At 47.9% G+C, this 24,491-nt stretch overlaps 3 protein-coding genes across 11 annotated transcripts; 1 reads left to right on the top strand and 2 right to left on the bottom strand.

Moving 5' to 3' along the window:
* Positions 1-13,958, bottom strand: JMJD6 (jumonji domain containing 6, arginine demethylase and lysine hydroxylase). Its single transcript, XM_079323364.1, has 7 exons — positions 13,706-13,958; positions 12,575-12,963; positions 9,467-9,753; positions 8,060-8,195; positions 7,804-7,942; positions 7,090-7,217; positions 1-5,570 (listed from the first exon to the last, which is right to left on the bottom strand). The coding sequence occupies exons 1-7, from the start codon at positions 13,832-13,834 to the stop codon at positions 5,534-5,536; spliced, it is 1,245 nt and encodes a 414-aa protein (XP_079179490.1). The 5' UTR covers positions 13,835-13,958; the 3' UTR covers positions 1-5,533.
* Positions 13,959-14,014: 56 nt separating this feature from the next.
* Positions 14,015-17,435, top strand: METTL23 (methyltransferase 23, arginine). Its single transcript, XM_079323365.1, has 5 exons — positions 14,015-14,548; positions 14,628-14,732; positions 14,810-15,047; positions 15,363-15,447; positions 15,745-17,435. The coding sequence occupies exons 1-5, from the start codon at positions 14,468-14,470 to the stop codon at positions 15,944-15,946; spliced, it is 711 nt and encodes a 236-aa protein (XP_079179491.1). The 5' UTR covers positions 14,015-14,467; the 3' UTR covers positions 15,947-17,435.
* SRSF2 (serine and arginine rich splicing factor 2) lies at positions 16,857-20,746 on the bottom strand. Of its 9 annotated transcripts, XR_013776491.1 has the most exons (6): positions 20,450-20,728; positions 19,906-20,314; positions 19,034-19,344; positions 18,574-18,677; positions 17,817-17,926; positions 16,857-17,293 (listed from the first exon to the last, which is right to left on the bottom strand). XR_013776491.1 is itself a non-coding variant. In XM_079323367.1 (4 exons), exons 2-3 carry the CDS (start codon positions 20,265-20,267, stop codon positions 19,041-19,043), a joined length of 666 nt encoding a protein of 221 aa, XP_079179493.1. In that variant the 5' UTR covers positions 20,268-20,314; positions 20,450-20,728; the 3' UTR covers positions 16,857-18,677; positions 19,034-19,040. The 9 variants fall into 9 exon arrangements, 3 of the variants coding, with proteins under 3 accessions (XP_079179493.1, XP_079179494.1, XP_079179492.1); XR_013776490.1 differs by having other exon boundaries at positions 16,857-17,926; XR_013776494.1 differs by having other exon boundaries at positions 18,574-19,344; positions 20,450-20,726.
* Between the last annotated feature and the right edge of the window lie 3,745 nt (positions 20,747-24,491).

Genomic DNA, 24,491 nt, shown 5'->3' with positions numbered 1-24,491 from the left:
TAATGCAAAATAATTGATTTTATTTAAAATAAAAAGCAAAACCACAATCATCCGAACAAGACAAATACCCCAGCTCTGCTGGATGGGTGATAAAAGCAGCTAAGGGCAGTGGCAGGGCTTGGAGCTGACAGTGGGACTGTCACATGAATGGGTAACACTTTCCTTCCCCTCTCTGCAAGGGGGATGCCAAAATCCTCCTGTTACAATGTGCCCACACAGGCATTTCAGACTGGATTCAGCCAACAGTCTTGCTTCCCAGCCCACAATGGCTGGGGCCTCAGGGAAGAGTAGAGTTTAACTATGAAAGAGGGTGCTGTTGTTCCTTGAAGCATTTGGAGAGGTTGATGTAACTGAGAAGACAAACTGGACTAGCACACACGAGCTGCAAGGGGAGGAAGTCTGCCAGAGGCTCCAAGCACTTGTGCAGAGAACAGGTGCTGGGACTGGTGCCTCTTGCCCACACTTGTGGTTCTGATGCAGTGTTGGGTTGTTTCCTCCTGAACTCTCACAGCCTGTGTCCATCACCAGGCTCTAAAGCACAGCCAGAGCTCCCATCACCTTTCCCAGAGCAGGCAGGACTGTGACAGTGACACCCAGCCCCACAGCCCCAGAGAGGTGAGGCAAAGCTGAGCTGCTGCTCTGGGGCTCAAGGAAATGAGGGGCCCACAGGGTGCTGGAGCAGCTGCATCCAGGGCCTCTAAATGCAAAAACAGCAGGGCTGGAACAAGAGACAAGGATGTCCCAAAAAGCACAGGCCTGGAGAGATCAGAGCAGAGCCCACTCTCCCCAGCCAGCTTCCCACAAGGGAAGTCTTCAACTGTTCCTGACTCACCCAGCCTGAAATGAGGGCCTGGGAAGCACCAGCTCCCCACACTCCTGTAAGGCCAGTGAAGCTGACTCCCTGATGAGAAAATTGCATCTAGTCCTATTTAAAAACAGATCCTGCTCTAGAAGCACTTCCTGTTTAGAGCAGGCCATGGAACAGCAACAGTTCAACCCTGGTGAAAACAGAAAGTCTTGTTAGGCTACAATTTATGTACCACACTGCAGTTCTGGAAGGGCCACCACAGTACACCATGTGGCTAAGAGTGTTGAACAACATCCCCAATGTTTTCTGCTACAAAAAGCTCCCACCAGGCTCAGAAGTCTCAGGTTGCCCAGGATGAATGAACACCTTTTTTGGGTGGATGGCTTCAAAGCATCTTGCACAGCAATTACAGTTCAGCCTCACAACAGCCCTTCAAGGTAGGGATTTTCCTCATTGCTCAAAGACTCACCAAAGTGGCTGAGGCAGAAGCCAGAAAGTGGAAGAATTGGAGACCATGGAGTTCTGATTCCCAGGCAGCCTGCTCAGACACTGTTTCACAGCAGGAATGCCCTGTGGAGCAGTCAGGAGAGGGTTGCTGGTATCCTGATGTCTGCAGTCCACTGTAAACACTGCTTTTCTGTGAGAGATGTCACACCAACACAGATTTCACTGGAATTGCTTTATTTCCCACCATGGAAGAGCTCACAGGCGTGGAAGAACTGGACCTTCCCACTGTGCTTCTAGAGGCAGAGGTGTGGCTTTCCCAGCACAGCAATCAGGCTTTCACATTAGATTTGAAGACTGTGCAAACTGAATCACATGTGCCAAATGCAGCTGCATTTCACTGGGGTGCTGCCCAGCCACCAGAGAGGGCAGGGACAGCTCTCCAAGGACTCCCCTCACTGTGACAGAGCTGAGTCTTGTGAGCCTTTGTCTCTCCAGGCTCTACATTCTTCCAAAAGGCAGCAGCTGCAGCCTTCTCTGACAGGACACACACAGACTGTGCAGGCTTCCAGGCTGTTCAGCCTTGGCCAGAAATGACAGGAGTTGGAGAAGCTGGAGGTTTTTAAAATGATCTTGTGGAAGAATTTGCAATGGCTACAGAGCAAGTGAGTTTGCTTATGCCTGGCTATCACAGGAAATTTGGGTGTCTGGACAGCTAAAGAACATATCAATAAACCTTCCCTCTCTCCATTTCCCCACCACCACACTGCTCTTACACAAACTGACTGGCACAAAAGAGTCAAAAACAGAGATACCAACAAACATATTTAGAATTCCTTTGTACAAAAGGATATGGCCCAGGAGTGTTTAAATAAGGACTAGGTAACATGAAAAATGGACCACAGAACCCAGAAAAGCAACACTCCAGGTTCCACCAAACCCAATACATTTAAGAAAGTCACAGTTGAGGCTTTAATCTCTCTTTAATTTCCTCTTTCATCAGTGCCTGGGTGTTGCTGTGTGTTTACTTCTGTAGTTTTCTCTCCAAAAGAATGGCTGAAATGAGTTCTACACTCAGCTCCTAGGGCTCAGAAGGGCAGCCACTGAAGCAGCCCATGGGAAGTTCAGATTTCCTGGCAGCTCCTTCAGCCACACAGAGACACCACCAGCACAAGCCCCTGCTAATACAACAAACCAGCAGCTCCAAAAGATCCCTTGGGGACAAGAGCTTTACCTGGCATAATACAAATGCATCTACACAGACTTAAGCAACACATTGCATTTTTAAAAAGCATAAAACAACATGTTCCCCTCCTCAATCCTTTAAAATTGGCACTGCAACTTTTAGAAAGGTCTGAACACAATCTCAAAGACAAGTCATTTAGGCATGTGAACTGCACTGGGCTGAGCAAGTCCACAGCCCCAGAACTGTTTGGTGTTTCAAGCCCAGCAAATGTGACCTTGACAGAGTCAGACTTTGTCAGCAGTTGCCTTGTGCTAAACATCACACTTGCACCTGAAGGATTGCAATTACTGGCAAATGCTGACTTTTTTGCCACCCCAGTTTTTGCTGTGCAAGAAACTCCAGGATTCTCATACTCCATGGAGCTTCCCATCACAAGGTGCTAGTGCAGCTTTGTTACCTGTCACTGTGACAGACACAGAGTGGAAGCAGAAGGACTGCTGCTGGTTCAGGTGTTGCACCCCAGGTGTGTGCAGAATCAGACCACAGAAGATGCTTCAGGCTGGTGGCCACCTCTGCTGAAGTTGCTTCAGTGCTTGGGGCATTCCCACCACCTTCCTTTCCTTGGCTGAACAGGGATCTTCTCTTGGAAATAAGATGAAAAAGGAAGGTGTTTGCCCAGTGGAAGCAAGATCAGGTGACATGGGAAGAATATAGAAATGCTGCTGCCACTGCAGGGAGAAAATTCATGTGGCCAAAGCTCAACTGGAGACAAATCTGGCCAGAACTGTGGGGGAAATAAAAAAGAGTTTTTTCAAATATATTAATGGCAAAAGGCAAATTAGAAATAACACTGGCCCATTCCAGGATGAGGATGGACACCTCACAAACAGGGACACACATGGACATGGCAGAGGTGTTTAATGTTTCTCTGCCTGTGTTTTCAGAACAGATGATGGACCAAGGGGGGCTCAGTGCCTTGAGCTTGAGGACTGTGACTGTGACAATGTTCTCAACCCCAAAGCAGCAGGATCTGCTGCTCCAGATGGATGCCTACAAATCCATGGGGCCTCATGGAATTCATCTGAGAATCCTCAAGATGCTGCTGTTGTCATCACAAAACCTCTCAATGATTTTTGAGCAGTCTTGGGAATCCAGAGGAGTTCCAGCTGACTGGAAGCTGGCAAATGTCCCAGTCTTCAAAAACAAGGAGGACCCTGGAAACCACAGGTCTGTCAGTCTCACTTCAGTGCCCAGCCACATCACGGAAGAGATGATTCTGCAAAGTACTGAAAAACACCTGGAGGACAATGCAGGCATCAGTCACAGCTAGCACAGCTTCATGAAGGGAAGTCCTGCTTGTTGAATCTGATCTCCTTCTGTGACAAGGTGACCTACCTGGTTGATCTAGGAAAGCCAGTGGATGTCACCTTTTGGACTTCAGCAAAGCTGTGGATATTGTCTCTCCCAGTGACTTAGACAAAGTCCAGTCCACAGTTGGGTAACTGTGTTTGCAACTGGCTCACAGGTTGGACACAAAGGGTGACAGTGACTGGGGTGACATCAGGCTGGCACTGGTCACTGGTGGGTTTCTGCAGGGCTCCATCCTCATCCCTGTGCTCTTCAACATCCTAATGACTTGGATGCAGGACTAGAAGGAAAATTAAGTTTGCCAACACTAAATTGGGAGGAGCTGTCAACTCCTTTGAGGGTAGAGAGGCCTCCACAAATTAGAGAGATGGGCAATCCCCAAGTGTATGGAGTTCAACAAGGGCTGGATTCTGCACTGGGATCCAGGCACTCCTGGTTGTGTGACAGACTGGGTAACAAGAGGCTGGAGAGCAGAGCTGTGGAAAGGGACCTGGGGGGCCTGCTTGGTGGCAAGCTGGATCTGAGTCAGCAGTGCCCTGGAGCCCAGAGGGCAAACTGTGTCCTGGGGACATCAGGCCCAGCACTGCCAGCCAGGGAAGGGAGGGGACTGTCCTGCTCTGCTCTGGGGCAGCCTCACCTTCAGTGCTGGGGGCAGTTTTGGGAACCACAACATCTAACAGACATGAAGCCATTGGAGAGCACCCAAAGGAAGTCATGAGGATGGTGAAGGGTCTTGAGAAACCATATGAGGAGTGGCTGAGATCACTTGGTGTGTTCAACCTGGAGGAGACTGAAGTCAGGCCTCATTCAGGTCTTCAGCATCCTCATGAGGGACAGCAGAAGGGCAGGTACCAATCTCTTCACTCTTGTGACCAGTGACAAGACTCAAGGGAATGGCTGGAGCTGAGTGAGAGCAGGTTTAGGCTGGATATCACAAACATGTTTTTTACCCAGAGAGCAGCTGGGCACAGGAACAGTCTCCCCATGGTCACAGCACTGAGCCTGTCTGAGTTCTTGAAGTGTTTGGACAATGTTCTTGGGCACAGGGTGGGGTTCTTGGTTTCTGTGCAGGGCCAGGAGTTGAACTCGATGATCCTGATGGATTCTTTCCAAGTGCCTGTACTCCAGGATTTTATGAGACACACACGTGGAAGTGCCAGCCCTGACAGCAATGTTCTCCTGCAGCAGGGTAAGATCCAAGGATTCATTTTCCACAGCTCAGTTCTTGCAGAAGCTCACGTCTTCCTTGTTCTTCCAAAATTCTGGTGTGAGATCCACCAGATGTTCTGATAGGCCAAAAGGGCTGATGTTCCTTTCCTCAAGTGTACAGGACAACATGTAAACATATGACAGTGTCAAAGCAAGGCAGGTTCTTACATTTACCTGCTGGTTTTAAAAAGAGTTCTTTAAAAACTGACCATTGTCTTCCTTTGTCAGTTCCATGACCCATTCAACACTTGGCATGTCCTTCCCCACAGCTGGGTTCTCGTGCACTCACCCGGGGCGCAGAGGGGACAAAGCATTGCACAGAGGGCACAGTCAGGCCATTCCCCTACAGGTTACTCAGGAGCCAACCTTGGACAGCACGTCACGAAGATGTCTGATGGAGGAAGAGTGACACAAACTAAGGAGTGTGAGAGGTGGAAGCAGGAGGGGGTGGAACAGAGCTGGCTGGCTGCTAACGGAGCCTCGGACGGCAGCTGCCTCGGGCCAGGTGGTGCTATCCCTCAGGGGTAGCTGCGGCCTCCACAAGATTCCCTAATCCTGTCAAAAAAAGGGACAACTGCCTTTCAGCATTCCCCTTGGATCAGGGCACAAGATCCCAGCATGCAGATCAATCTCAGGCTTATTCTTCCTCCAGCATTGTACATGCAGGGTTAAGATTTCATGTTTTCTAGCAACCAAGCCATCACACAGCTGGAAAAGAATGCCCACCCACCCTCACAGAGTGAAACCATCAACATACAGGAGGAAGAACAGTGAAGCCCAGAAAGCAAATGTTCTAGGCAAGGTGCTAATTTTTAATATTTAGGGTACTCATTTCAGAATTTGAATGGCAAATAATTTAAAAATGCATGGGTTTTTCAGAAGAACAGATCTGCATTGTGATCTGCATTTTTACAGCTTTCTTTTTAAACCAGGGTCTGCATTAAGGTTTGTTCTTTCCTGCTGCTCGTTCCCTGCCTGAAGTCACACTGGCTGTCAAAATGGCATTTGACAGTGTCGTAACAAGCAAACTGTGGAAACCTCCAGGGCAAAATAAGCAGTTAGTACAGTTCTCCCCAGCCTTTAATGATGCTCTGTACTTGTAATTCAATTGTATTCAGTTATGAGCAACTGCTGGAAACGAGAGCAATCTACAGGAGCACACAGGTCTTCAGGCAGTCCCCAAACTGGGAAGTCAGCCTGGAATCATGCTGCTGCACACCTTTAGCAGCCACACACTAAACCAACACAGCACTTGCATCCATGCCAAACCTGGAGCATCCAAGAGCTCTAATGCAGGCAGTCAGCCAATGCAGCAGCACCGGTTAACCAAGCTGCAAGGAATTTGCTTAAGAATTTTGGCAAGCCTCTGCTATATGAGAAAAATGCTTCATTTAGCAAAGAATGTTTAAGTTCTTCCCTGCAGTGTATTCCCATATTCCCACTGTTCCAGTGTTTTTAACTTGGCCTGTCTAGAGAACTGCCTTCCTCAGCAGCTTTACCCTAAGCATATCTATCCTTGATTTTGCAATATTAATGTTGCCTTCTTCTATGCTAAACTTGCTCAATATTTATGTACCTATTTATTTTAAATGTAAACACAGAAATTTGGAACTTAGGATGAATTTTGCCTTTAACAGATAAAGCAGTGGAGAAAACTGAAATAGTCAAGGCAGCAGTAAGAGAAACCTGTTTGAACAAGACAATGAAACACAAGTGTTGCCTGATCATTCTTCATTTTTAACTGTTCACTATTCATTTGTGCTCTCGGAAGAGCAGTTAAAACATCCCACCTCTCCCATTAAACAAAGATAAAATCAAATCCTTTCATCTATTAAAAGAGACAACTAGGAAAAATAATAAGACTGTTTATTAAATAAAAACCCTGATTTAAAAGAAAAAACATCAATAATCTTAGTTTTCTGTTTGGAACAATTAAAATAATCGATGGAGGGAAGACTGCTTTATGTCCTGTAAGGAATGCCTTGCTCTCTCTCTGAGGAATGCCCTATCTGCAGTGTGCCAGCTCTCCCCTGTGCTGTCCTGTGTCTGTTCAAGGCAGCAGCTGCCTGGTCACCTGGAGGAGCTGCGCTCTTTGCTGACGCAGTCGTCCTGGGAGGTCGTGTCCCCGTTGCCCATCATCCCGCACGTCCGGCGCTTCTTCCTGCGGTGCATCATCCCCTCTGTCTCGGAGCCAGAGTCACACTGAAGCATGGAAAGATGAAACCACAATTCACAGGGAACTTGTGAGCTGCCTGTGCTGTGCAATTCACCACAAGAGCTACTCAGAAACCCTGAGCTCAAAGAACGTGCTGTTTAAGGCTTGACACAGCAAGGAAATTTTAAATTAAGCATTTAAAAATCAGGAACAGAAACGTTCTTGGGTTTCATCACTGGCTAAAGCTGACTTGAGGCATGACAATATAATGCACCTCATCTTCCAAGAGAAGACTGGCTTCTCAAGGTTTAAGGTGTGGGAAGAGTCCTGTATCATAACTGACCTGTTTTAGAGCATTCATTTTGCAGCCATTTTCAACAAGCTAAATGAGTGACAATTTTATATATAGACAGACATGGATCAAACAGAATGAATCCATTTAGCAATGTGAAGAGAGGCTTCAGCAAATAGAACCTGCTAAGATCACAGGCTCCTCCACCATGTAGATTGATTTAGCTGCTTTCCATTAATTTATTCCATATGGCAGGAATATAAGGATGAAGGCACTGATCAGATCTGGAAAAAGAATGTAATTGCAGAATATGGATCACCTATAGCAGTAAAAAGCATTACCTCTGAATCAGAGTCTGAGGAGCTGGAACTTGATGAACTGGAAGAATCACTAGAACTGTCAGAAGCAATACCAGTAGATTCCTGCAGGTCAACTGAATCAGCCAAGGCTGCCAATTCAGGATGCTCCTGCTTCAGGATCCTAAATACAGTTGAAATTCCAGGGTTAGCCTTTGAATTGTAACACTGCACATTAATGAGTATTTGTAGGTTTTGTTTTCAATGGAGAATACACAAAGAAAGCTACTGAATCTCTTACCTGTACCATTTCCGTGACAGTTTAGGTCTCCCTCTTACTGTCTTGTGCCACACCACTGGGAAGTTGGTACAGCTGGCAAAGTTTTGTGTGATGGCAATAGTTGTGTCAAGATTGAGGACTACATGCCACCAGCCACCTAAAACACAACACAGTGATCAGTGGTGGCTGCATGGCAGAGAAAAAGTTCAAGAACAGCCAAGAACACCCCTCCCACAGTGCAGGTGGGGCTGGACCTTATCTCCCAAACTCAGGTGAGTTTTCCAACACATCATCTTTCCTGTCTTACTTCAGCTGTCACCCCAGTGCCTGACAGGTTCTTGTTACTGAAGGCAGCTCCACCAATTACCAGGCAGCTCTGACCAAATTACCCAGCTCACACACAGGGCTGAAGATGTGACCTGACAGCACCACACTGGCTGCTGACAGTTTATTTAACAGCAGCAGCCATTGTGACCCAGACTGCACAGAGCTCTTTCTGTTCAGCTGCAGAACACTTTCCACGCTGATTTTGCAAGGTTCTTATGACTACAGACTAACCTTTCATTTAAAAATAGATGCAAAATTGTTTCTCCACACAGGATAAAAATAGTGGAGTTCTTACAACCCCCTCAGAGCCTCAGAAAAGACTGAGGGAACAGTTTAATGGAACCCGACAGCTACAAACTCTTAACAGAAGGTACACTCAGGAGTCACTAATAAGTGCCAAGACAATCACAAGGCACCCTTCACACACCAAGTCAGCTGGATTTTAGAGACAAGCAATGTGGACAGAAACTATGGGCTGTGCTGCAGATAAATGATGCAAGATTCTGAGGTTACAGTTTGGTACTGAACTCACCTCACCCCCACTTACAATGGGCACACAGTGTGCAGCCACTCAGAGGGAATGGCATCTTTAGCAAAGCTTTATTTAGCTTTTGATTTCAAATGCAAGATGAAGCATAACCACAGAGAGGTGGGTGGAAGGTGTCAGTGCCTTTAAGTAGATCATTTCCCACAGCTAAGAAAAATTCATATGCAAAATTCAGCCATGAATTTGCTCCAGCATGTATAAACTCAAACACTTTGTCTAAGAGTTACTGGGGCTCAAACACCTCTGTTATTTTATGCCATTATTGTATGCCCTGACAGCTTTCTATTACTGCAATTCAGTTGAGATGACATTCCTGTGATGTTGAAATGTAAATCCCACTTGTTTTCCCATCTGCAATCCTATGCCACAGGTCATACACGTTTTGTCACATTCAGAAAACAACTGAATAATCTCAAAAATGAGCTCAGTTTGGTTTGTAAGAAATGGGCCATATAAGAAAGCTGAAATATTCCCTTCATCTCTATTACACAGGAACGTTACAAATACGCTTTTTTTTCCTCCCAGATTGGTTTCCTGGGGAGATTTGCACCTACCTGGCACAAAGACTGTCTCTCCTGGTTTCTGTAAGACCTCCAGGGGTTTGAACTCGGGGGGCCAGGTGGGAAGCTGTGTCCGAGGATAGATGACATTGAACCAGGTGATGGCCTCGTCCTGCTGGTTCCCTCCCTCCTCCCGTGTCACTTTGATCAGCTCTCTGGGAGTGCTGGTTGGGAACAGGCACCAACGCTTATGGCCCTGCACCAAGGCATTCCATGCACTGGTTCCCAAGGGATCAATGTGAATTCCTGTTCCAGAACGAGGTGGGCCCATCACAAACCATCTGCATGGGAGGCAAGAAAAGTGCTTCAGTCTCTTTCTTCGTGTTAGGCAGAGAATTACAACAGTTCATTGCACATTCAGTTAGAAATTAAAGTAACTACAGTTCCCTCATTTACATTCTTGATTTTGTTAAGTTCACACTGCAGCAAAAGGACATAACAGGAGTTTAACTTTAAGTTAAAAACCAATATGAACTGGGACAGGAGTGACTGTGGGATAAGTAAGGGAAGATGATTTTTTATATGTCATAACTGTATTTTGTTTTAAACATCTCTTCAATAAAATGGTGATTTCAAAGTTTATGAGTATGATTGAATCCCAACAGCCCAAGCTGAGATTCTTCCTAGGCAGGAAGATTCTCCTATGATTTTCTAAAACTTGCTGCTCAAACAGATCAGAACTGCAGAACAATGAGGAACAAAAGGCAACAACAAGGAACAGAGCAAGTTATGCAACCTCAGCCTCTCTGTGCCTTCTGTTCATTCACAAGAGGCTTTTCATTCCAACACTTAACTACATGCAGCTTATTCTCCAGTGACCATTCAGAATTTGAGGTTTATATTCCCACTGCCCATTTACAAGGTTTATTTCTCCCAGTGGAGAACTTTATCTACTGTACATGTTTAACTGCAGCAGCACCTTCCACTGCTCATTTCCCCTGGAACAGAGCAGTAAGACCAACCACACCAGAAAAAGCAGTGTGAGGTGACTTCATACCAGGCATCAAGAGGACAAAACGACAATAATTGTTTCATTAGCAGCAGAGAGTGCAGAAACTAAAGCACTAACACACTCCCTCCATGGGGAAGTCAAGCAAGTGATGCACAAAAAGAGGAATGCAAAAGTTCAGAAAATACACCAAGTTCTCCAGCTCCCCCTTCCCAGTGTAGGTGTAAATCAAGCTGGTTTTGAAGGATCATTTGCCAGCATCAATTGTAGGACAGTAAAGTTTGATTATCAAGTTCCTTTCTTCCTGCTTCACAAGGGAGCTGTAAACAAGCAGGTGTTTGTCATTTTGAGTGCCAATTCACTGTTTAGATTCATATTATGCTTACAAAGCTCATTCAACTACAGGTAGAACAGTCAAGGCTTTCATTAGGAAATCAGAAGAAATTATATACATGAAGATCTGTCTGGCACAGACAGATGCACTGTTCAAATATCCCTTTTCTGACAATAACCTGAATCTACACACAAACAAAAGGTTTAAAATCCTAATTAAGCAGCCCTGTCACTTGCCAGCACCTTCCTCCAAATATTTAACTTACAATGAACAAAACACAGTTTGCCCCAAGACATCTAATTTACCATTAAAAACTTAACAACTCCTAAATTCAATCTGAAAGCAAACCCCAGCCCCTTTCCCCAAATTAAAATAGCTGCTTCAGTAAATGGCTTCCAAAAATTACTGTTTTTATTTTAAAGAGGAACAATGCCAATAAAAATGTCCTAAACAGCACCAGTTCTCCTTTTTAAGATTGACACACTATCACACACCTCTCAATCCAGAGATCATATCCTCCTCATACAATTAGCTCCACTTCCTGAGAGATTTTCAATTAAGCTCTAGAAGTACTTCACACTCATTTCTGTACCCAGATGAACCTCTAACTTCAGCAGACATTACTGTGCTCTCCTGCATCACTCAGCTCTAAAAAAACCTCAACAGCCTGAAAAATACCCACATTTTCCAGAAAAAAAATACAAGAAGTTGGATACCAAGATCACAAGCAAGGAGCTCAGCATGTGCCTGTAGGTGGGGAGGGTGTGGGGGACACAGAGAGCAAAATAAATGAGTCACAACCAGATACTCTCATTTACCTCTCACTTGGGTAAATGATCTCTAGTCCATGAAGTGTATTCTACTACACCCAGTGTGGTTTTGTGTTCAACCACAGTGTTGTATGTTCTTAGAAGAGAATTATGAAAAAGCACTGCAAAAACACCTCCTTCAGTGATCTCAAATGAAATCAGGTTCTTGTTTCACTCCTGCAAAAGCACAACTGGACTACAGACACATGAGAGAGTACAGAGGAAAGTGCCATTACTCTTTAGCTCTTGCTCAATTTTTATTTTAATAAACCACATCACAGCCTCATGTCACTCAAAGGGCAACTGGCATTGTCTGACAATTATATTGTCACTGCAAAGACTTTAATTACTTGGGAGGGTTCAACTTAAGCTCATACTGCTATGAAGTGTCATAGTAACAGAGATAAAAATGGCTTTTTTATCTAGAAGTCAAATACAAGGTTACTGCAACTGAATTTATGAATGAAATGTCATTTCACCCTCTTCCAAGCTGAAGCAAAAATAAAGAGTTGAAAAGACTATGTAAATGTGAAATATTGTTCTCTCTCAAAACCATTTGAAGGGGAGCTAAGGACTAGTGCCCACATTAGATCCTAATCTAACTTAAGATCTTTACCTTAAAAGGAGTGACTCATAATTAGACACAATTCCACACTGTACATAAGCCACTGGTACAAAACCCATGACCTGTTCCAGAGATATTTAAAATTTGAACACCAGAAGGCACACATAGCAAGAAACTGATCTTTATAGCTCACAGTAACTATGTAATTTTTGAAAAATCTAAGAAGTGATGTAAACTGACCCCCTACACCATAAACCTGTAGCAACACGGGTGGCAGAAGGAGAAATTATGATATAAATCTCCCCTTCTCTCCCACAGGATTACAACTGTACACTTGTTTCAGAGATGATGCAAAATTATCACTTTTTTATGTGAGACAATCCCAGGTATTTAGGAACAACCAATGAGCTGGAAAACACCCAGCTTTATTTTGCTGTCACTCTACCTGTAGGGCGGCCTCCGTTTCTCCCCTGCATACTGAAAGAGATCATCAGTGAAGAATTTGGGGACCTTGTAGTCCTCCAGGAGCTTCCTTCGCTTGGGGTGCTCTCCGTAGCTGCTGTCAAAGATGTAGAGGGGGCTGTCATCTCGCGTGGTTTCCATGTACTCTATGTAATATTTCATCTTCATCTTCACAGAGTAACCGTCATTGTCCTCCCCACATTTGAACTTCTGGTTCCTGTACTTGCGTTTCAGCCGCTCCAGCGTCCACTTCTCCTGGGCAGACCAGCCCACCTGAGCGTTCAGCAACACCACGGGCTTGTAAGGCTTTTCATAACGCTCCACAAACTCCTCCACTGTCAACTGGAGTGCATCTGCCCTCTCCACGTTATCCTGTGAAACAGAGGGAGGAAAGCAGGACAGATGTTAGGACAGACTGACGCCCTAGGGCTGCGTTTGCCTGTGGGGGAGCTTCACACGTATTCTTTGCTCCACACACCAAAGGGTACGGAGCTGCCTCTGTGCTATTTTAAGCTCCCCGAGGCTGCAGCCCCGTTTCTCCTGGCCCGCTCCCTGCACACATCGGTGACAGCGGCCGCTCGAAGCCTTTGGCACTGCTCCGCACCGAGGCGGCTCCCCGGGCGGAGAGGCCACCCTGCCCTTTGGGCTGACACACTGACAGATCCCCTGCTGCATTTCGCTCCCTCGGGACACCGGGAAGCGCTCCTGGAATGATGCGGGTGCCCGCTCCACCCCGGCGGGCGCTGACCTTCCCACACGCCCCGCCACGTGGAGAGAGGAAAGTCCTGTCCCTCACCAAACCTCTCCCTCCCGACAGCTCGGGGCAACCCAGCCTCAGGAAAGGGCCGCTTCCCATCAGAGGTCCCGCAGCTCCCCCTTCACCTCAGGCACACCCAATCCCCTCAATCGCCTCCTCCACCCCTGTCCCCTCAGGGCTCCCCAGCCGTGTCCCCACCCCACATCCTTCAGCCCCCCCCATTCCCCTCAGGTCTCTCCCCCGTTCCCCGCAGGACTCGCTCAATCGCGCCCCCCTCCATTCCCAATTTCCCCCGCTCCATCCCCCATTCCCACCCTTCCATTCCTCATCCTCCTCTTTCCCCTCCGCCCGACGCACCTTGCACGCGGTAGGGCTGAGGGGGAAGGTCTCGCAGTAGTTGTGACGGGTCCAGTCCAGCGAGTCCTTCAGCTCGGGCCGGGCGCTGCGCTTCGCCTCACGGATCCGCTTCTTGCTCTTGTGATTCATGGCGGCGGCGCTGGGGGTCGTCACTGCCCGCCGCCCCCGGCCCGACTCTGATCCCGATCCTGATCCTGATTCCGGCCGCACCTTCCAGAAATTTCACCCCGTGCCGCCGCTGTCGCCGCGGCCCCGCCCCTGCCGCGCTCCCATTGGCCGGCTGCTCCCCGGCTTCCGCCACACCTCGGCGCCGATTGGCCAGGGCTGGGGAAGCGGCGCCCCCGAGCCGCCATGTTGAGGAAGGGCAGCGCGGGCGGCACGGCGGCAGCGCGGGCGCCGGGCGCTCTGAGCCGCGCAGTCCCGCGGCCGCTCCGGGAACCCACCGCCACCGCCGCCCTCCCCGCGGCGGGCCCGCGCTCCGCTCTTGCTGCTTCCCTGACAGTGGTGGGCCGACCGCGTGCCACACGGTTTTCTCCCTTCTCCAGGAAGCGGCCCACGGAGGCGCCCGCCGCGCCCCGCCGGGGCAGCGGCGCGGGCGGGAGCGGCCCGGTTTAACCGCGCCCCCCGGGGGAGGCCGCGGCGGGGCGAGCGGCTCTTCGCCATCAACGCCCGCGGCGGCGCTCCGGGTGACGTCACGGCGGGAGGAGGCGCCGATTGGTCGGTGCGGCCTGGCCCCGACACGTGTCCTCCTGCGATTGGCCCATGGCGGAGCCGCGGCGGCAGCGCGCGCGGCGGTACCGCTTCGAGGAGGGTCCGGCGGCGCTGGCCGTGCGCGTGCCCGAGGTACCGGGGGCAGCCGGGACCCCGGGAACGGCGGCAGCTCCCGGGACCCCGGCACAGCGCCTCGCCCCGTGTCTTGCAGGTGCTGGACTCGCAGTATGGCATGTACGTGTGGCCGTGTGCCGTGGTCCTGGCCCAATACCTGTGGGCGCACCGGCGGAGCCTGCCCGGCAAGCGAGTGCTGGAGGTACCGCCCGCTCCCCGCTGTCGTGACCCGCGGGTCAGGCTCCACCCGCGGGCTCCACGAACACGCTGTGCTTTCAGATCGGCGCCGGTGTGAGTCTCCCCGGCGTGGTGGCCGCCAGGTGCGGTGCCCAGGTGATCCTGTCGGACAGCGAGGAGCTGCCCCAGTGCCTGCAGAGCTGCCGCAGCAGCTGCCTCATGAACCGCCTGCCCCACCTGCCCGTGCTCGGCCTCACCTGGGGCCGCGTCTCACCAGAGCTGCTCTCTCTTGCGCCCATAGACATTATTTTAGGCTCAGATGTCTTTTTTGACCCTAAAGGTTCGTTAATGCTCTTAGGTGTCTTTGGTTTGTGTCCAAGTAGTGCTGGGAACAGTCTGTCAACAGATCGGGTGGCACTGTGCTACTGACCTTGTTACTCCGGGGTAATTCTAGTTCAGAGCTGTCATAAATGCAGCTGAGGGTGTGGGAATAGAAGATGAAGTACACAACTAAGTCCCTTCATGCTATGCTTGGGTCTCTCATACAGACAATATTATTGCATTGATTTGTAATCACCATTTCATAGAACCAGGCACTTATCCACAGCTGGAATCCAGAGTTTAACCCAGACTGCTTTATCTCCCCAAACTACAGACTTTGAAGATATTTTAACTACAATTTACTTCTTGATGGAGAAGAATCCACAGGCTCAATTCTGGACAACTTACCAAGTCCGAAGGTAAATTTTTACATATTTAAAACTCAAATCTTAACTCCTGTCTCAGCTATGGATGAGCATTTGCTGTTCTGTAGCACCACCACTCTGACTCAGAAAAGTTCTTTATTGTGAGTCAGGCTTCCATTTGCTCAGTAAACCCTTGAGGTAATAAAATCTGAAAATAATCCAAGAATTGCCAATTTGCTGTTGACTAGAAAACTGTTACAAACTGTGTTGTACTAGTTTGGTGACATCCTGCTCGAGTTCCTGTAGCAGTGATAACCCTGGGCTAAGTTTTCCCTTGTTTCCTCCCCTCAGTGCTGACTGGTCCATCGAGGCTCTGCTCTACAAATGGAACCTGAAGAGCATCCACGTTCCCTTGCATTCCTTTGGTGCAGACAAAGAGCACTTGGCCAGCTCCTCTATGCCAGGAAGACACACAATCGAAATGATGATCATCTCACTAGCACAGTCAGAGGGCACTTCTGTTTATTCCACTTTAGATTTCAGTACAAGGTGATACTCAGCTGTTCACTGCAGCACAGAGCTGCAGAGAACAGTCCTGATTACAGCAAACCTCATGGATATTTTGGGGAAGCAGCAATTCTTAAAACATGCAGTGTAAAAATAAAGCTATTTGGTTTTTCAGCTACGGCTTTTGAGAAATTTGTGTTCCTCCCTCAAGTCTGTGAAATAGTTCAGAGCCTCAATTCCATCATGTGAGCCACAACACAACAGTTTAACCTGGAAATCCACATGATCCAACCTATATCCACAACTTCAGCTATGAAAAGGAAACTGCACTCTTAAAAAAACATGCCCATAAGATCCCTTTCCCAGGACTGAGAATCCTTCCCAAAGATCCACATACAAAAGCCAGCCCCCTCTGTTGATAAATGAGTGTGTGGAGACTGTGCTAACCTGGAACATACAAACTCCTCAATTTGTAGAAAAGTACTTTTAATCCTCAACAGAGCCATACTGCCAGTGTTCAGATGTTTCCATTCCCATTTAACATACATGCATAAGATAAAACAAGGCATTACAATACCCCTTGACACAGGATGTTTGAAGTTACAAGTCATTTGGTACCAAATCAAGAGAAATCATCAGTGTAAAGATCAGCCTGGTGAGCCAGGGCAAGCACACAACAATGCAATTATTAGTACTGCTCAGTGTGGACCTCCCACAACACCATCCCAGGACCTGGCTGGTTCTGTGTTGATGGCCTGGTGTATTACCACGTGCCACACAACATCGGGTTAGTAACAATACTAATTAAAATTTGCCCACAGTAATTTAAAAGCAACCCCAGTGGATAAAATTTTTAAGCAGTAGAATGCATTTAGTTACTATATAGAAGTTAAACATTGACAGTATAATTGCAGAAATCTTTTCAAGCTAAAAATAAGCTGACCCAAGACATTAAGTTGAGAAAAGTTAACACAGAAAAAAATGTTTAATATTAACTACAGAGACAGTGGGTATAGTACAGAATGTCTTAAGCAAAAGATACACCAATCAGTACTTACAAAGGAATGAACCATTTCTTTGCTTAACATTACAATTCTCATATGTAAGTTCATATATGTAGGTTGGTAAGCTTTACCATTCTGGAAATAATAAGGTGTGTATATCATCAGCTAGATGTGCTCACTGTATGCTCCATTTTTTTTACGCAAGGCCCGGGTGACTGGAAGTGCAGTTGTCAGGCATTTTAATTAACTGGACAGCCATTTGTTTCTGCACGACAAGGCATCGTTACACAGGAGCAATCAGGAGACAACAGGAAACAGCCAAGCACTCTGCACTGCAACACGCCACCTTAACAGCTAACCAGCATTACTCAACTGCTACACAACTGCGCCTAGTGCACAAAAATACATAAGAGAAGAGATTAGAATTGAGTCTGGTAAAACAATCCTTGCAAATATCAACTGTCACCTGAAAAGATTTCTACCAATTTGAATTTGATTGATGCTATTTTAAGTCAAAGTTTGTCTTTCTTTCTTTAAAAAAAAAAAAAAAAAAAAAGCATTTACAATAAGTTTCAAGTTGAAGTTTTGCGGACTTTTAAGAAATCAAGATAAAATTGAGAGTACTTTTTGACAGTTAGCTATCAGCATATAATGGCTGCATGATTCCTCAGTATGAAACTGGAGGCAGCAAGTTACCATCGACTTTAATTTCCAATATAAGTCAGCACTATATAAACAAAAATGAAGTTTTACCTCAAATATCCAAGCCAATAATGAAATCGGTAGTCGTTCACTTCACTAAATTACAAGAAATTTGAATAACAGCAACAAAATGGCACATAAAATGTAAAATCTGCCACTTCAGGCGCAACTTAAACAAGTAAAAAGTTAGACAAAATGTTACAAAATAACCTTTTCAACAGCTGGTTGCTCGGCCAGGGTCTCTCCAATGGGCTGAAGACTCAAGCGATCTTTTCCCCCCAAAGGCGTCCTTTATGTGGGTTCTCATTTAGCTGAAGCATCTAGGTTTGAAGAGAGAAAAGTTCAGCCAGGTTTCTACCTTGTCTAGTTTGGGTGTGGATGACTTCTAGTTGTGTTTCAACTGGCTTTGCCTAATTTAATTAAGCTTTAGGAATTTCCATAGTGTTCCACCTCCCCCCCGTGTGTTGCTTCACTTCAGAGGCCAAATGTAAAAGTTCAGTCAAAATATTTAGTTACAAAGCAGAGTAAGCACCAGGCTGTAGATCAAGCCACCATTAACTTCAATTCAGCCTGTTCACCACTCGATTATTCAGAGTTCTATAAAAGTTACAAAACTAGTACTTCTTCATAAAGACTTAACTAAGCTCTAATTAGCATTCAAAACCGAAAATGTGACTAATTTTGCTACAATTATCTAACTCCAGAGCTAGCTCAGGCCCTTTCCTTTTAAAAAACAGGACCAAACAGTTTGAAGGGTTAAAGACACACTATCCTTTCCCCACCCGGTGTATCCTTAGATGCCTCTTCAAGATGTTGACTTGAGGAAAAACCTAAGTTTCCGTGGTTTTCTTGTTGCAAGGAATTTACCACTTTTCTAGGACAGTTATTACCTCCAGTCAGTATAACGGCCACTGAACCGATCTTCCGTTCTAAAAGGATAGTGTATCTTTAACAGTGTAAGACAAACCTGCTCCAACACACGCCCACAGAAACTGGTCCCTGGAGGATCAGCCAAATCAGTTAAAATCTGCAATACTGGCCAATATTCTTTTAGCAAACAGGAGACCGCAGCTTTAAAGGGGAAAATGCAGATGTTGGATAAATACAGTAAGAAATAGTCATTTTCATCATAGGTTGCGTCTCATACAATATTTTATTAAAACCAAGGCATTAATCTTGCAATAAAACATTTTCTCTGTTTTTTAAAAAAATATTTCTCTGTAGAAAACCCTTCAGTAATTATTTCCCTAAATCAATAACCAAAAAACCACTGCTCAAGAAAAAAAATACCAAAATCAACAACTAACAATGTGCCCCACTAGGATTCACTTGGTTCAGGCTATTAATGTTTCAAGAACTACCCAACACCCCACCTAAGTGCTATAATAACATAACATGCATCCTATGCTGATCCCGAGGTACGTTACCATATTCCTAGGAGGATACAGCTCCTTCTTCTTCCGGAGACTTGGGAGGGCTCTTAGACCTGGATCTAGAGTTGGATTCCCTCTTTGAGGCAGGGGGAGGGCTTCGAGATCTGGACCGGGATCTTGACCTGGACCGGGATCTGGAGACAGATGAGGACTTTGACTTGGATCTCCTGGCAGATCTGGACTTGGAGGTGGAGCGAGACCGAGAACGTGTGCGAGACCGGGATTTGGATCGGCTGTAGCGGGACCGACTGCGAGACCTAGAGCGGCTCCTGCTCCTAGATCGGCTGCGACGGCGTCTTCTGGGGCTAAAACGTACAAGGAGGAAAAAAAAAAAAGGAAAAAAAAAAAAAAAAGGAAAAAAAATGCGCGTTAAAAGTTGCTCACGGGTGACGCATGGACTGGAGCAAGTGCTGCGGGACAGGGAAGGCGGAACAGGACGCACGTGGGCAAGAAATTGAGTGTTACGAGGGCGCCATTGTTCAGAGCGAGTGGCCGGGGGCTAAATCTACTACAGGGCTAAACCTTCCACTCGGAGGGAGCCCCACGTGCCTTTGCTAGTAAACCACTGGTACAGCCCCACTTCCTCTCCCCAGCTCGACCGCGAAACTCACAGGAAAATACACAGAAACCCACAATCGGTCCGGTTGGAAGGGGCAACAGTAAGTCATCCGGCCCAACCTTCCTGCTTCAGCAGGGTCGGCCTAGAGCACATGGCTCAACTCTGTGCCCATACGGTTCAGTGACTAAGACCTCACTACCTCTCTAGGCAACCAACATGAAAACAAACGGCTCCCACTGCACAGGCGCGCAGCTACGGTTCATCTCATTTACCGCCCAAACTCCGCTGCCCGTTCCGCGGCGCTCACCTGCGGCTGCGGCGGCCGTAGCCGCTGCTGCTGTAGCGGCGGGGCGGCGGCCCGCGGCGGCTGTGGTGCGAGTCGGGCGGGCGGCCGTAGCGGGCCATCTGCACGCGGAGCTCCCGGCCGTCCAGCACCGCCCCGTCCATCGCATCCATCGCGTCCTCCGCGTCCCGCTTGTCGTGGAAGCGCACGAAGGCGAAGCCGCGGCTCTCCTTAGTGTAGCGGTCCCGGGGGATGTAGACGTCGCCCACGCGGCCGTACTTCTCAAAGACCCTCCGGAGGGTGTCCGGAGAGGTGCGGTAGGTCAGGTTGTCCACCTTGAGGGACGTCATGCCCTCCACATCGGGAGGCGGGCGGCCGTAGCTCATGGTGGGCAGGAGCCCCTGAGGGGCGGCGGCGGCCGAAGAGAATAAACCTGAGGGGTTGAAGGGAGTCAGCAGCCGGCGCGGCCCTGAGGGCGACGCGCCTCACACCGCAGGGCGAGTCCAAAAAGGAGGAGAGCTACAGCGCATAGGGGAAAGCCGCGGGGTCCGTAGGGAGCAGCACCCACCTCAGGGTCCGAGGGGCGGCCCGAGACCGGAGAGAAGCGCCAGGAGCGGCCGCCCCGTCCCGCCGCGACGAGGAAATGAGGGGGAACCGCCCGCGCGCGCGGCTTAACGCCACAAAATGGCGGGCGGTGCCCCGGAAGGGAACGCGGCACCGCCCCGCCCGCGGCACCGCGGCAGCGCCCCCGGCCCCTTTTTCCTACTTTTCCCCGAGGTGGTCTCAGAGGGAGCGCGGAGAATCCCCCTATAAATTAATAATTCGCCCTGCGTTTGGAAAGCGGCTGTGAAAACGCCACCGCCGTGACCCGGAAAGGCTCGGTGGAGGCGGGGAAATTTTTGAACAATGTGTGTTGAAAAACGTGAAAAAAGCCCCAAACAATAGCAATTACAATAATAATAATAAAAAAGAAATTAAGGCAGAGCAATGTGTGTGTGTGGAGGAACGAGAGGGGCGACAAACCCCGGCTGCGGGAAAAAAAAGCGAGGGTGAAGTGAATGACTTGCGGGGCGGGCGCGGTTTAAAATGGCGGACGCGGAGGGCAGAGCCATGAGGCGAATGGGGCCGGGGTTCCGTGAGGGAGCCGGCGCTCGGCCCGCGTTCTGCTGCCTCTGCTGTGGGCCCGTGGCGGCTCTGAGGGGCCGGGCAGCCCGGAGCGGGCTCTCCGCGGGCTCTGCTCCATCCCTGCGGGCAGCGCTGCCCGGGGAAGCCGCGCCAGCTCTGGATGTGCCGCGATGGACCCGCGCGCAGCCCGGGCTGTGCCCGCCGGCTCCTCGCTGCCTGTGGGAGCCGAGCAGGGAAATATTAAAATCATCCTCGCTCCGGCCCGCTCTGCAAGTTCGTGCTGTGGCAGGAACGTGGGGAAGATTTCCACAGCTGTTGTATAAGGATGACAAGCAACTTCTCAGAGTCCCGGGAATGCCGTGAAAGCTGCTCCCCCACCCCAGAAGCTCTACTAATTAGTTGCACTAATAAAATGCCCGAACTCCAGAGCTGTAATACCTGGTTCTCATCTCAAAACAATGTTAAAAGTTTCTACCCAGCTGTTCCGTAACACTGTTAAAAAGGGAATGGAAATGAGACTATTTTCTGCTGATCTCTTTAATCCAATGACAGCATCAATATGGAAAAATATTTCAGTATTAGAATTTAAATTCTTACTTTCGCTATAATTGTGTTTAATTTTTTTTTCACTGAAGAAGTATTAAAAAAAAAAAAAAAGCAGTGGCATGGATACAAATCCAGAAGCAACAGTTTGTTTCCTGCTATAAATTACTTCAGAAATCAAACTAACTGGTTTGACATTTTGTATTGCTTTGTGTTTGTTCTTTTTTTTTCACTTGAGAATTTTGATTAAAAAATTCGGTGGAATTCGAAGTTTGTCTTTACAGTGCTTTCCCTAAAATGACAGAGGAAGTTTCCTATGGCTCTTTTTCCCAGTTTTGGTCACTTCAACGTGTTGGTGTGGCTGCTGTTGCCAAAGGAATTGTTCCAGCCCACCAGCCCAGTTTGCTGTGCAGCAGGATGGAAGCTTGTACTGGCACAAGGGAGAAAAGATGTGAGTGAGACACTATTTCTAAAGGATGTTAAAATTCTGCTACTATAAATCAATAATATTAAAAAGGAAAAAGAGAGCTTTTCTTGTGTTAAAACCCCTCACCTTGATATTTTAATTGCATCTTTGTAAAGCAGCCTCTGAATAAACACACTGACTTTTCTTTGCAAGTGAAAATAACATGCTGTTTTGAAAAACACTGACATTTAAAAATAAAACAGTTTGGGAATTTTAAAAGCATGTAATGCATGTATTAAATATATGTAACTACAGGTGGGGTGTGGATTTTATTTCACAGAATTACAGGGCGAGTCAGGTTGGAAGGGACCACAGTGGAGTTATCTGGTCCTACCTCCTTCTCCAGCAGGATCATCCTAGAGTGCATGGAACGTGATTCCAGATGGCTCTGGAATATCTCCAGTGAGGGAGACTCCATGTTTCCTCTGGATAATCTGTCCAGGTGGAGTTCCCTGGGCACCACTTTGTGTCCCCGGTGCCATTGCTGGGCCCTGCTCTGCCCCTCCTGCAGACAGGACAGACAGGGATGAGGGCTCCTCTCAGCCCAGCCCCTCAGCCCTCCCCAGCACAGAGCTGCTCCATCCCCAGATCATCTCTCCACAGGGCCCCTCCAGGAGCTCCGTGTCTGTCTCATCCCACAACTGGGCACTGCTCCAGGGGAGGCCTCGCCAGGGCTGAGCAGAGGGGCAGCTCCACTCCCTGACCTGCTGCAAATGCTCCTCCTAACGCTCCCCGGGACACCAGAGCCCTTCTGTCCCTCGGGCACGGTGCTGGTCACGGGCAGCTCATTGTCCACCAGGAGCCAGAGCTGCTTCCCCACAGAGCTGCTTTTCCAGCGCTCAGTCCCTGTGCTGTGCTGGGGCTGTTCCTCCGCAGGTGAAGGGCCCCGCACTCGCCTTTGCTGAATTCCGGGCAGTTCCTCTCTGCCCTTCTCCCCAGCCTGTCCAGCTCCCTCTGAAGGGCTCACAGCACTCTGGGCTATCGGCCACCCCCCCCAGCTTTGTGCCACCAGCGACCTTGCTGAGGAGGCGCCGACCCCTCATCCAAGTCACTGATGAGGAAATTAAACAACACTGAGAGACACCAAGCGGCCTCCGAGCAGACCCAGTGAATCTGACTGGGATTTTCTATCCAGCCGGTTCTCAGTCACCTCAGTGCCCACTCGTCCCACCCACACATCCTGAGTTTCCCCAGGAGGGTGGTGTTGAGAGGAATGTTACATTTGTCTTTACAAACAAACTGTAGATCTGTTGGTAGGTAAAGTTAGCACCTATAGATAAAAGAAACAATGAGAGGGATTACACTGATTGATGAATGGAAAAAGAGATTTGCCTTTACAAACAAACTGTAGGTTTGCTGGTAAATAAAATTGGGTAACAGAAGATGAAAGAAGCAACGGGGAGGGGGAAAACTGAATTCTACAAGAATTAAAAATTAAAAGGGAGAGTTATACATTAGAGGGGAATGTCAGGTGTCAGGCGTTCCGGGAAGTCTGTGCCTCTCGAGTACCTCAGCCAATGGGGAAAGAGAGAGGGAAAAGCGGCCGGGAAAATAGGATAAAAAGGGAGGCTGCGCCCTCCAAAATTCGAGAGATCCCAGGGGAATGCCCCATGGCCTCTCCCTTTATTCGAATAAAGCAAAAAGGACTCCTCTGTCTCCTTTTTGGACATAAACCTCTGGTGTTTGTGGGTTAATTTCCCTTACAGTGTGAAACAGTGTTGAAAACTTTGCTGGAGCCAAAACTGACAATGTCCACTGCCCTCCCCTCATCCATCCATGCACTTGTTTCATCATAGAAGGTGATCAGGTTCATCAAGCAAACCTTATCCCGCTTCATATCTAGTTTAAACTCTCAATGAGCCTTTCAAACTGCACTAATATCCTTTCCTCCCTTTGAGACCTCTGTTTCTCTAAACTCTTTACTGTGGACAGCAGAGGTAAAATGTGATGATTTGTCATTTACTTCAATCGATTCTGCATTTCCTTCTCTTTCCTTTTCGCCAGCATTCAACTGATTTAGTTGAATTCTCCAATCCCAGAGGTCCAACTGAACAGAAAAAGGATGGTAACAGGAAAAACTGGCCATTTGGTCAATGACTGATCCTCTCTCAGCTTTGCTGATGTTTTAACAGAGATCTTCATGACTCAAAGATGAAGTAGTCTTAAATTTATTATTTAGAAATACTGTGAAATGAAAGATTAATAGTATCTCTTCCATCCCTGGACATGTTCAAGGCCAGGTTGAAGGGGGCTTGGAGCAACCTGGTCTAGTGGAAGGTGTCCCTGCCCATGGCAGGGGTGGGACGAGCTGGGCTTTAAGGTCCCTTTTAATCAAAACCATTCTGTGATTCCATGTTCTGTAGTTGTGTGGGGTTTTTAAATTTTGAGGGGTTTTGTGTAGGTGGGGTTTTTCTTTTTCTATTTTTTTTTTTTTAACCTTGTCAGGTATTATATAGCAGCTAGAAATTACAATTCT

Source organism: Erithacus rubecula (genome assembly GCF_903797595.1).
Source record: "Erithacus rubecula genome assembly, chromosome: 20".
Lineage (NCBI taxonomy): Eukaryota > Metazoa > Chordata > Aves > Passeriformes > Muscicapidae > Erithacus > Erithacus rubecula.
Note: the sequence above shows the minus strand (reverse complement) of the source record. Positions and strands in the feature narration are given on the sequence as shown.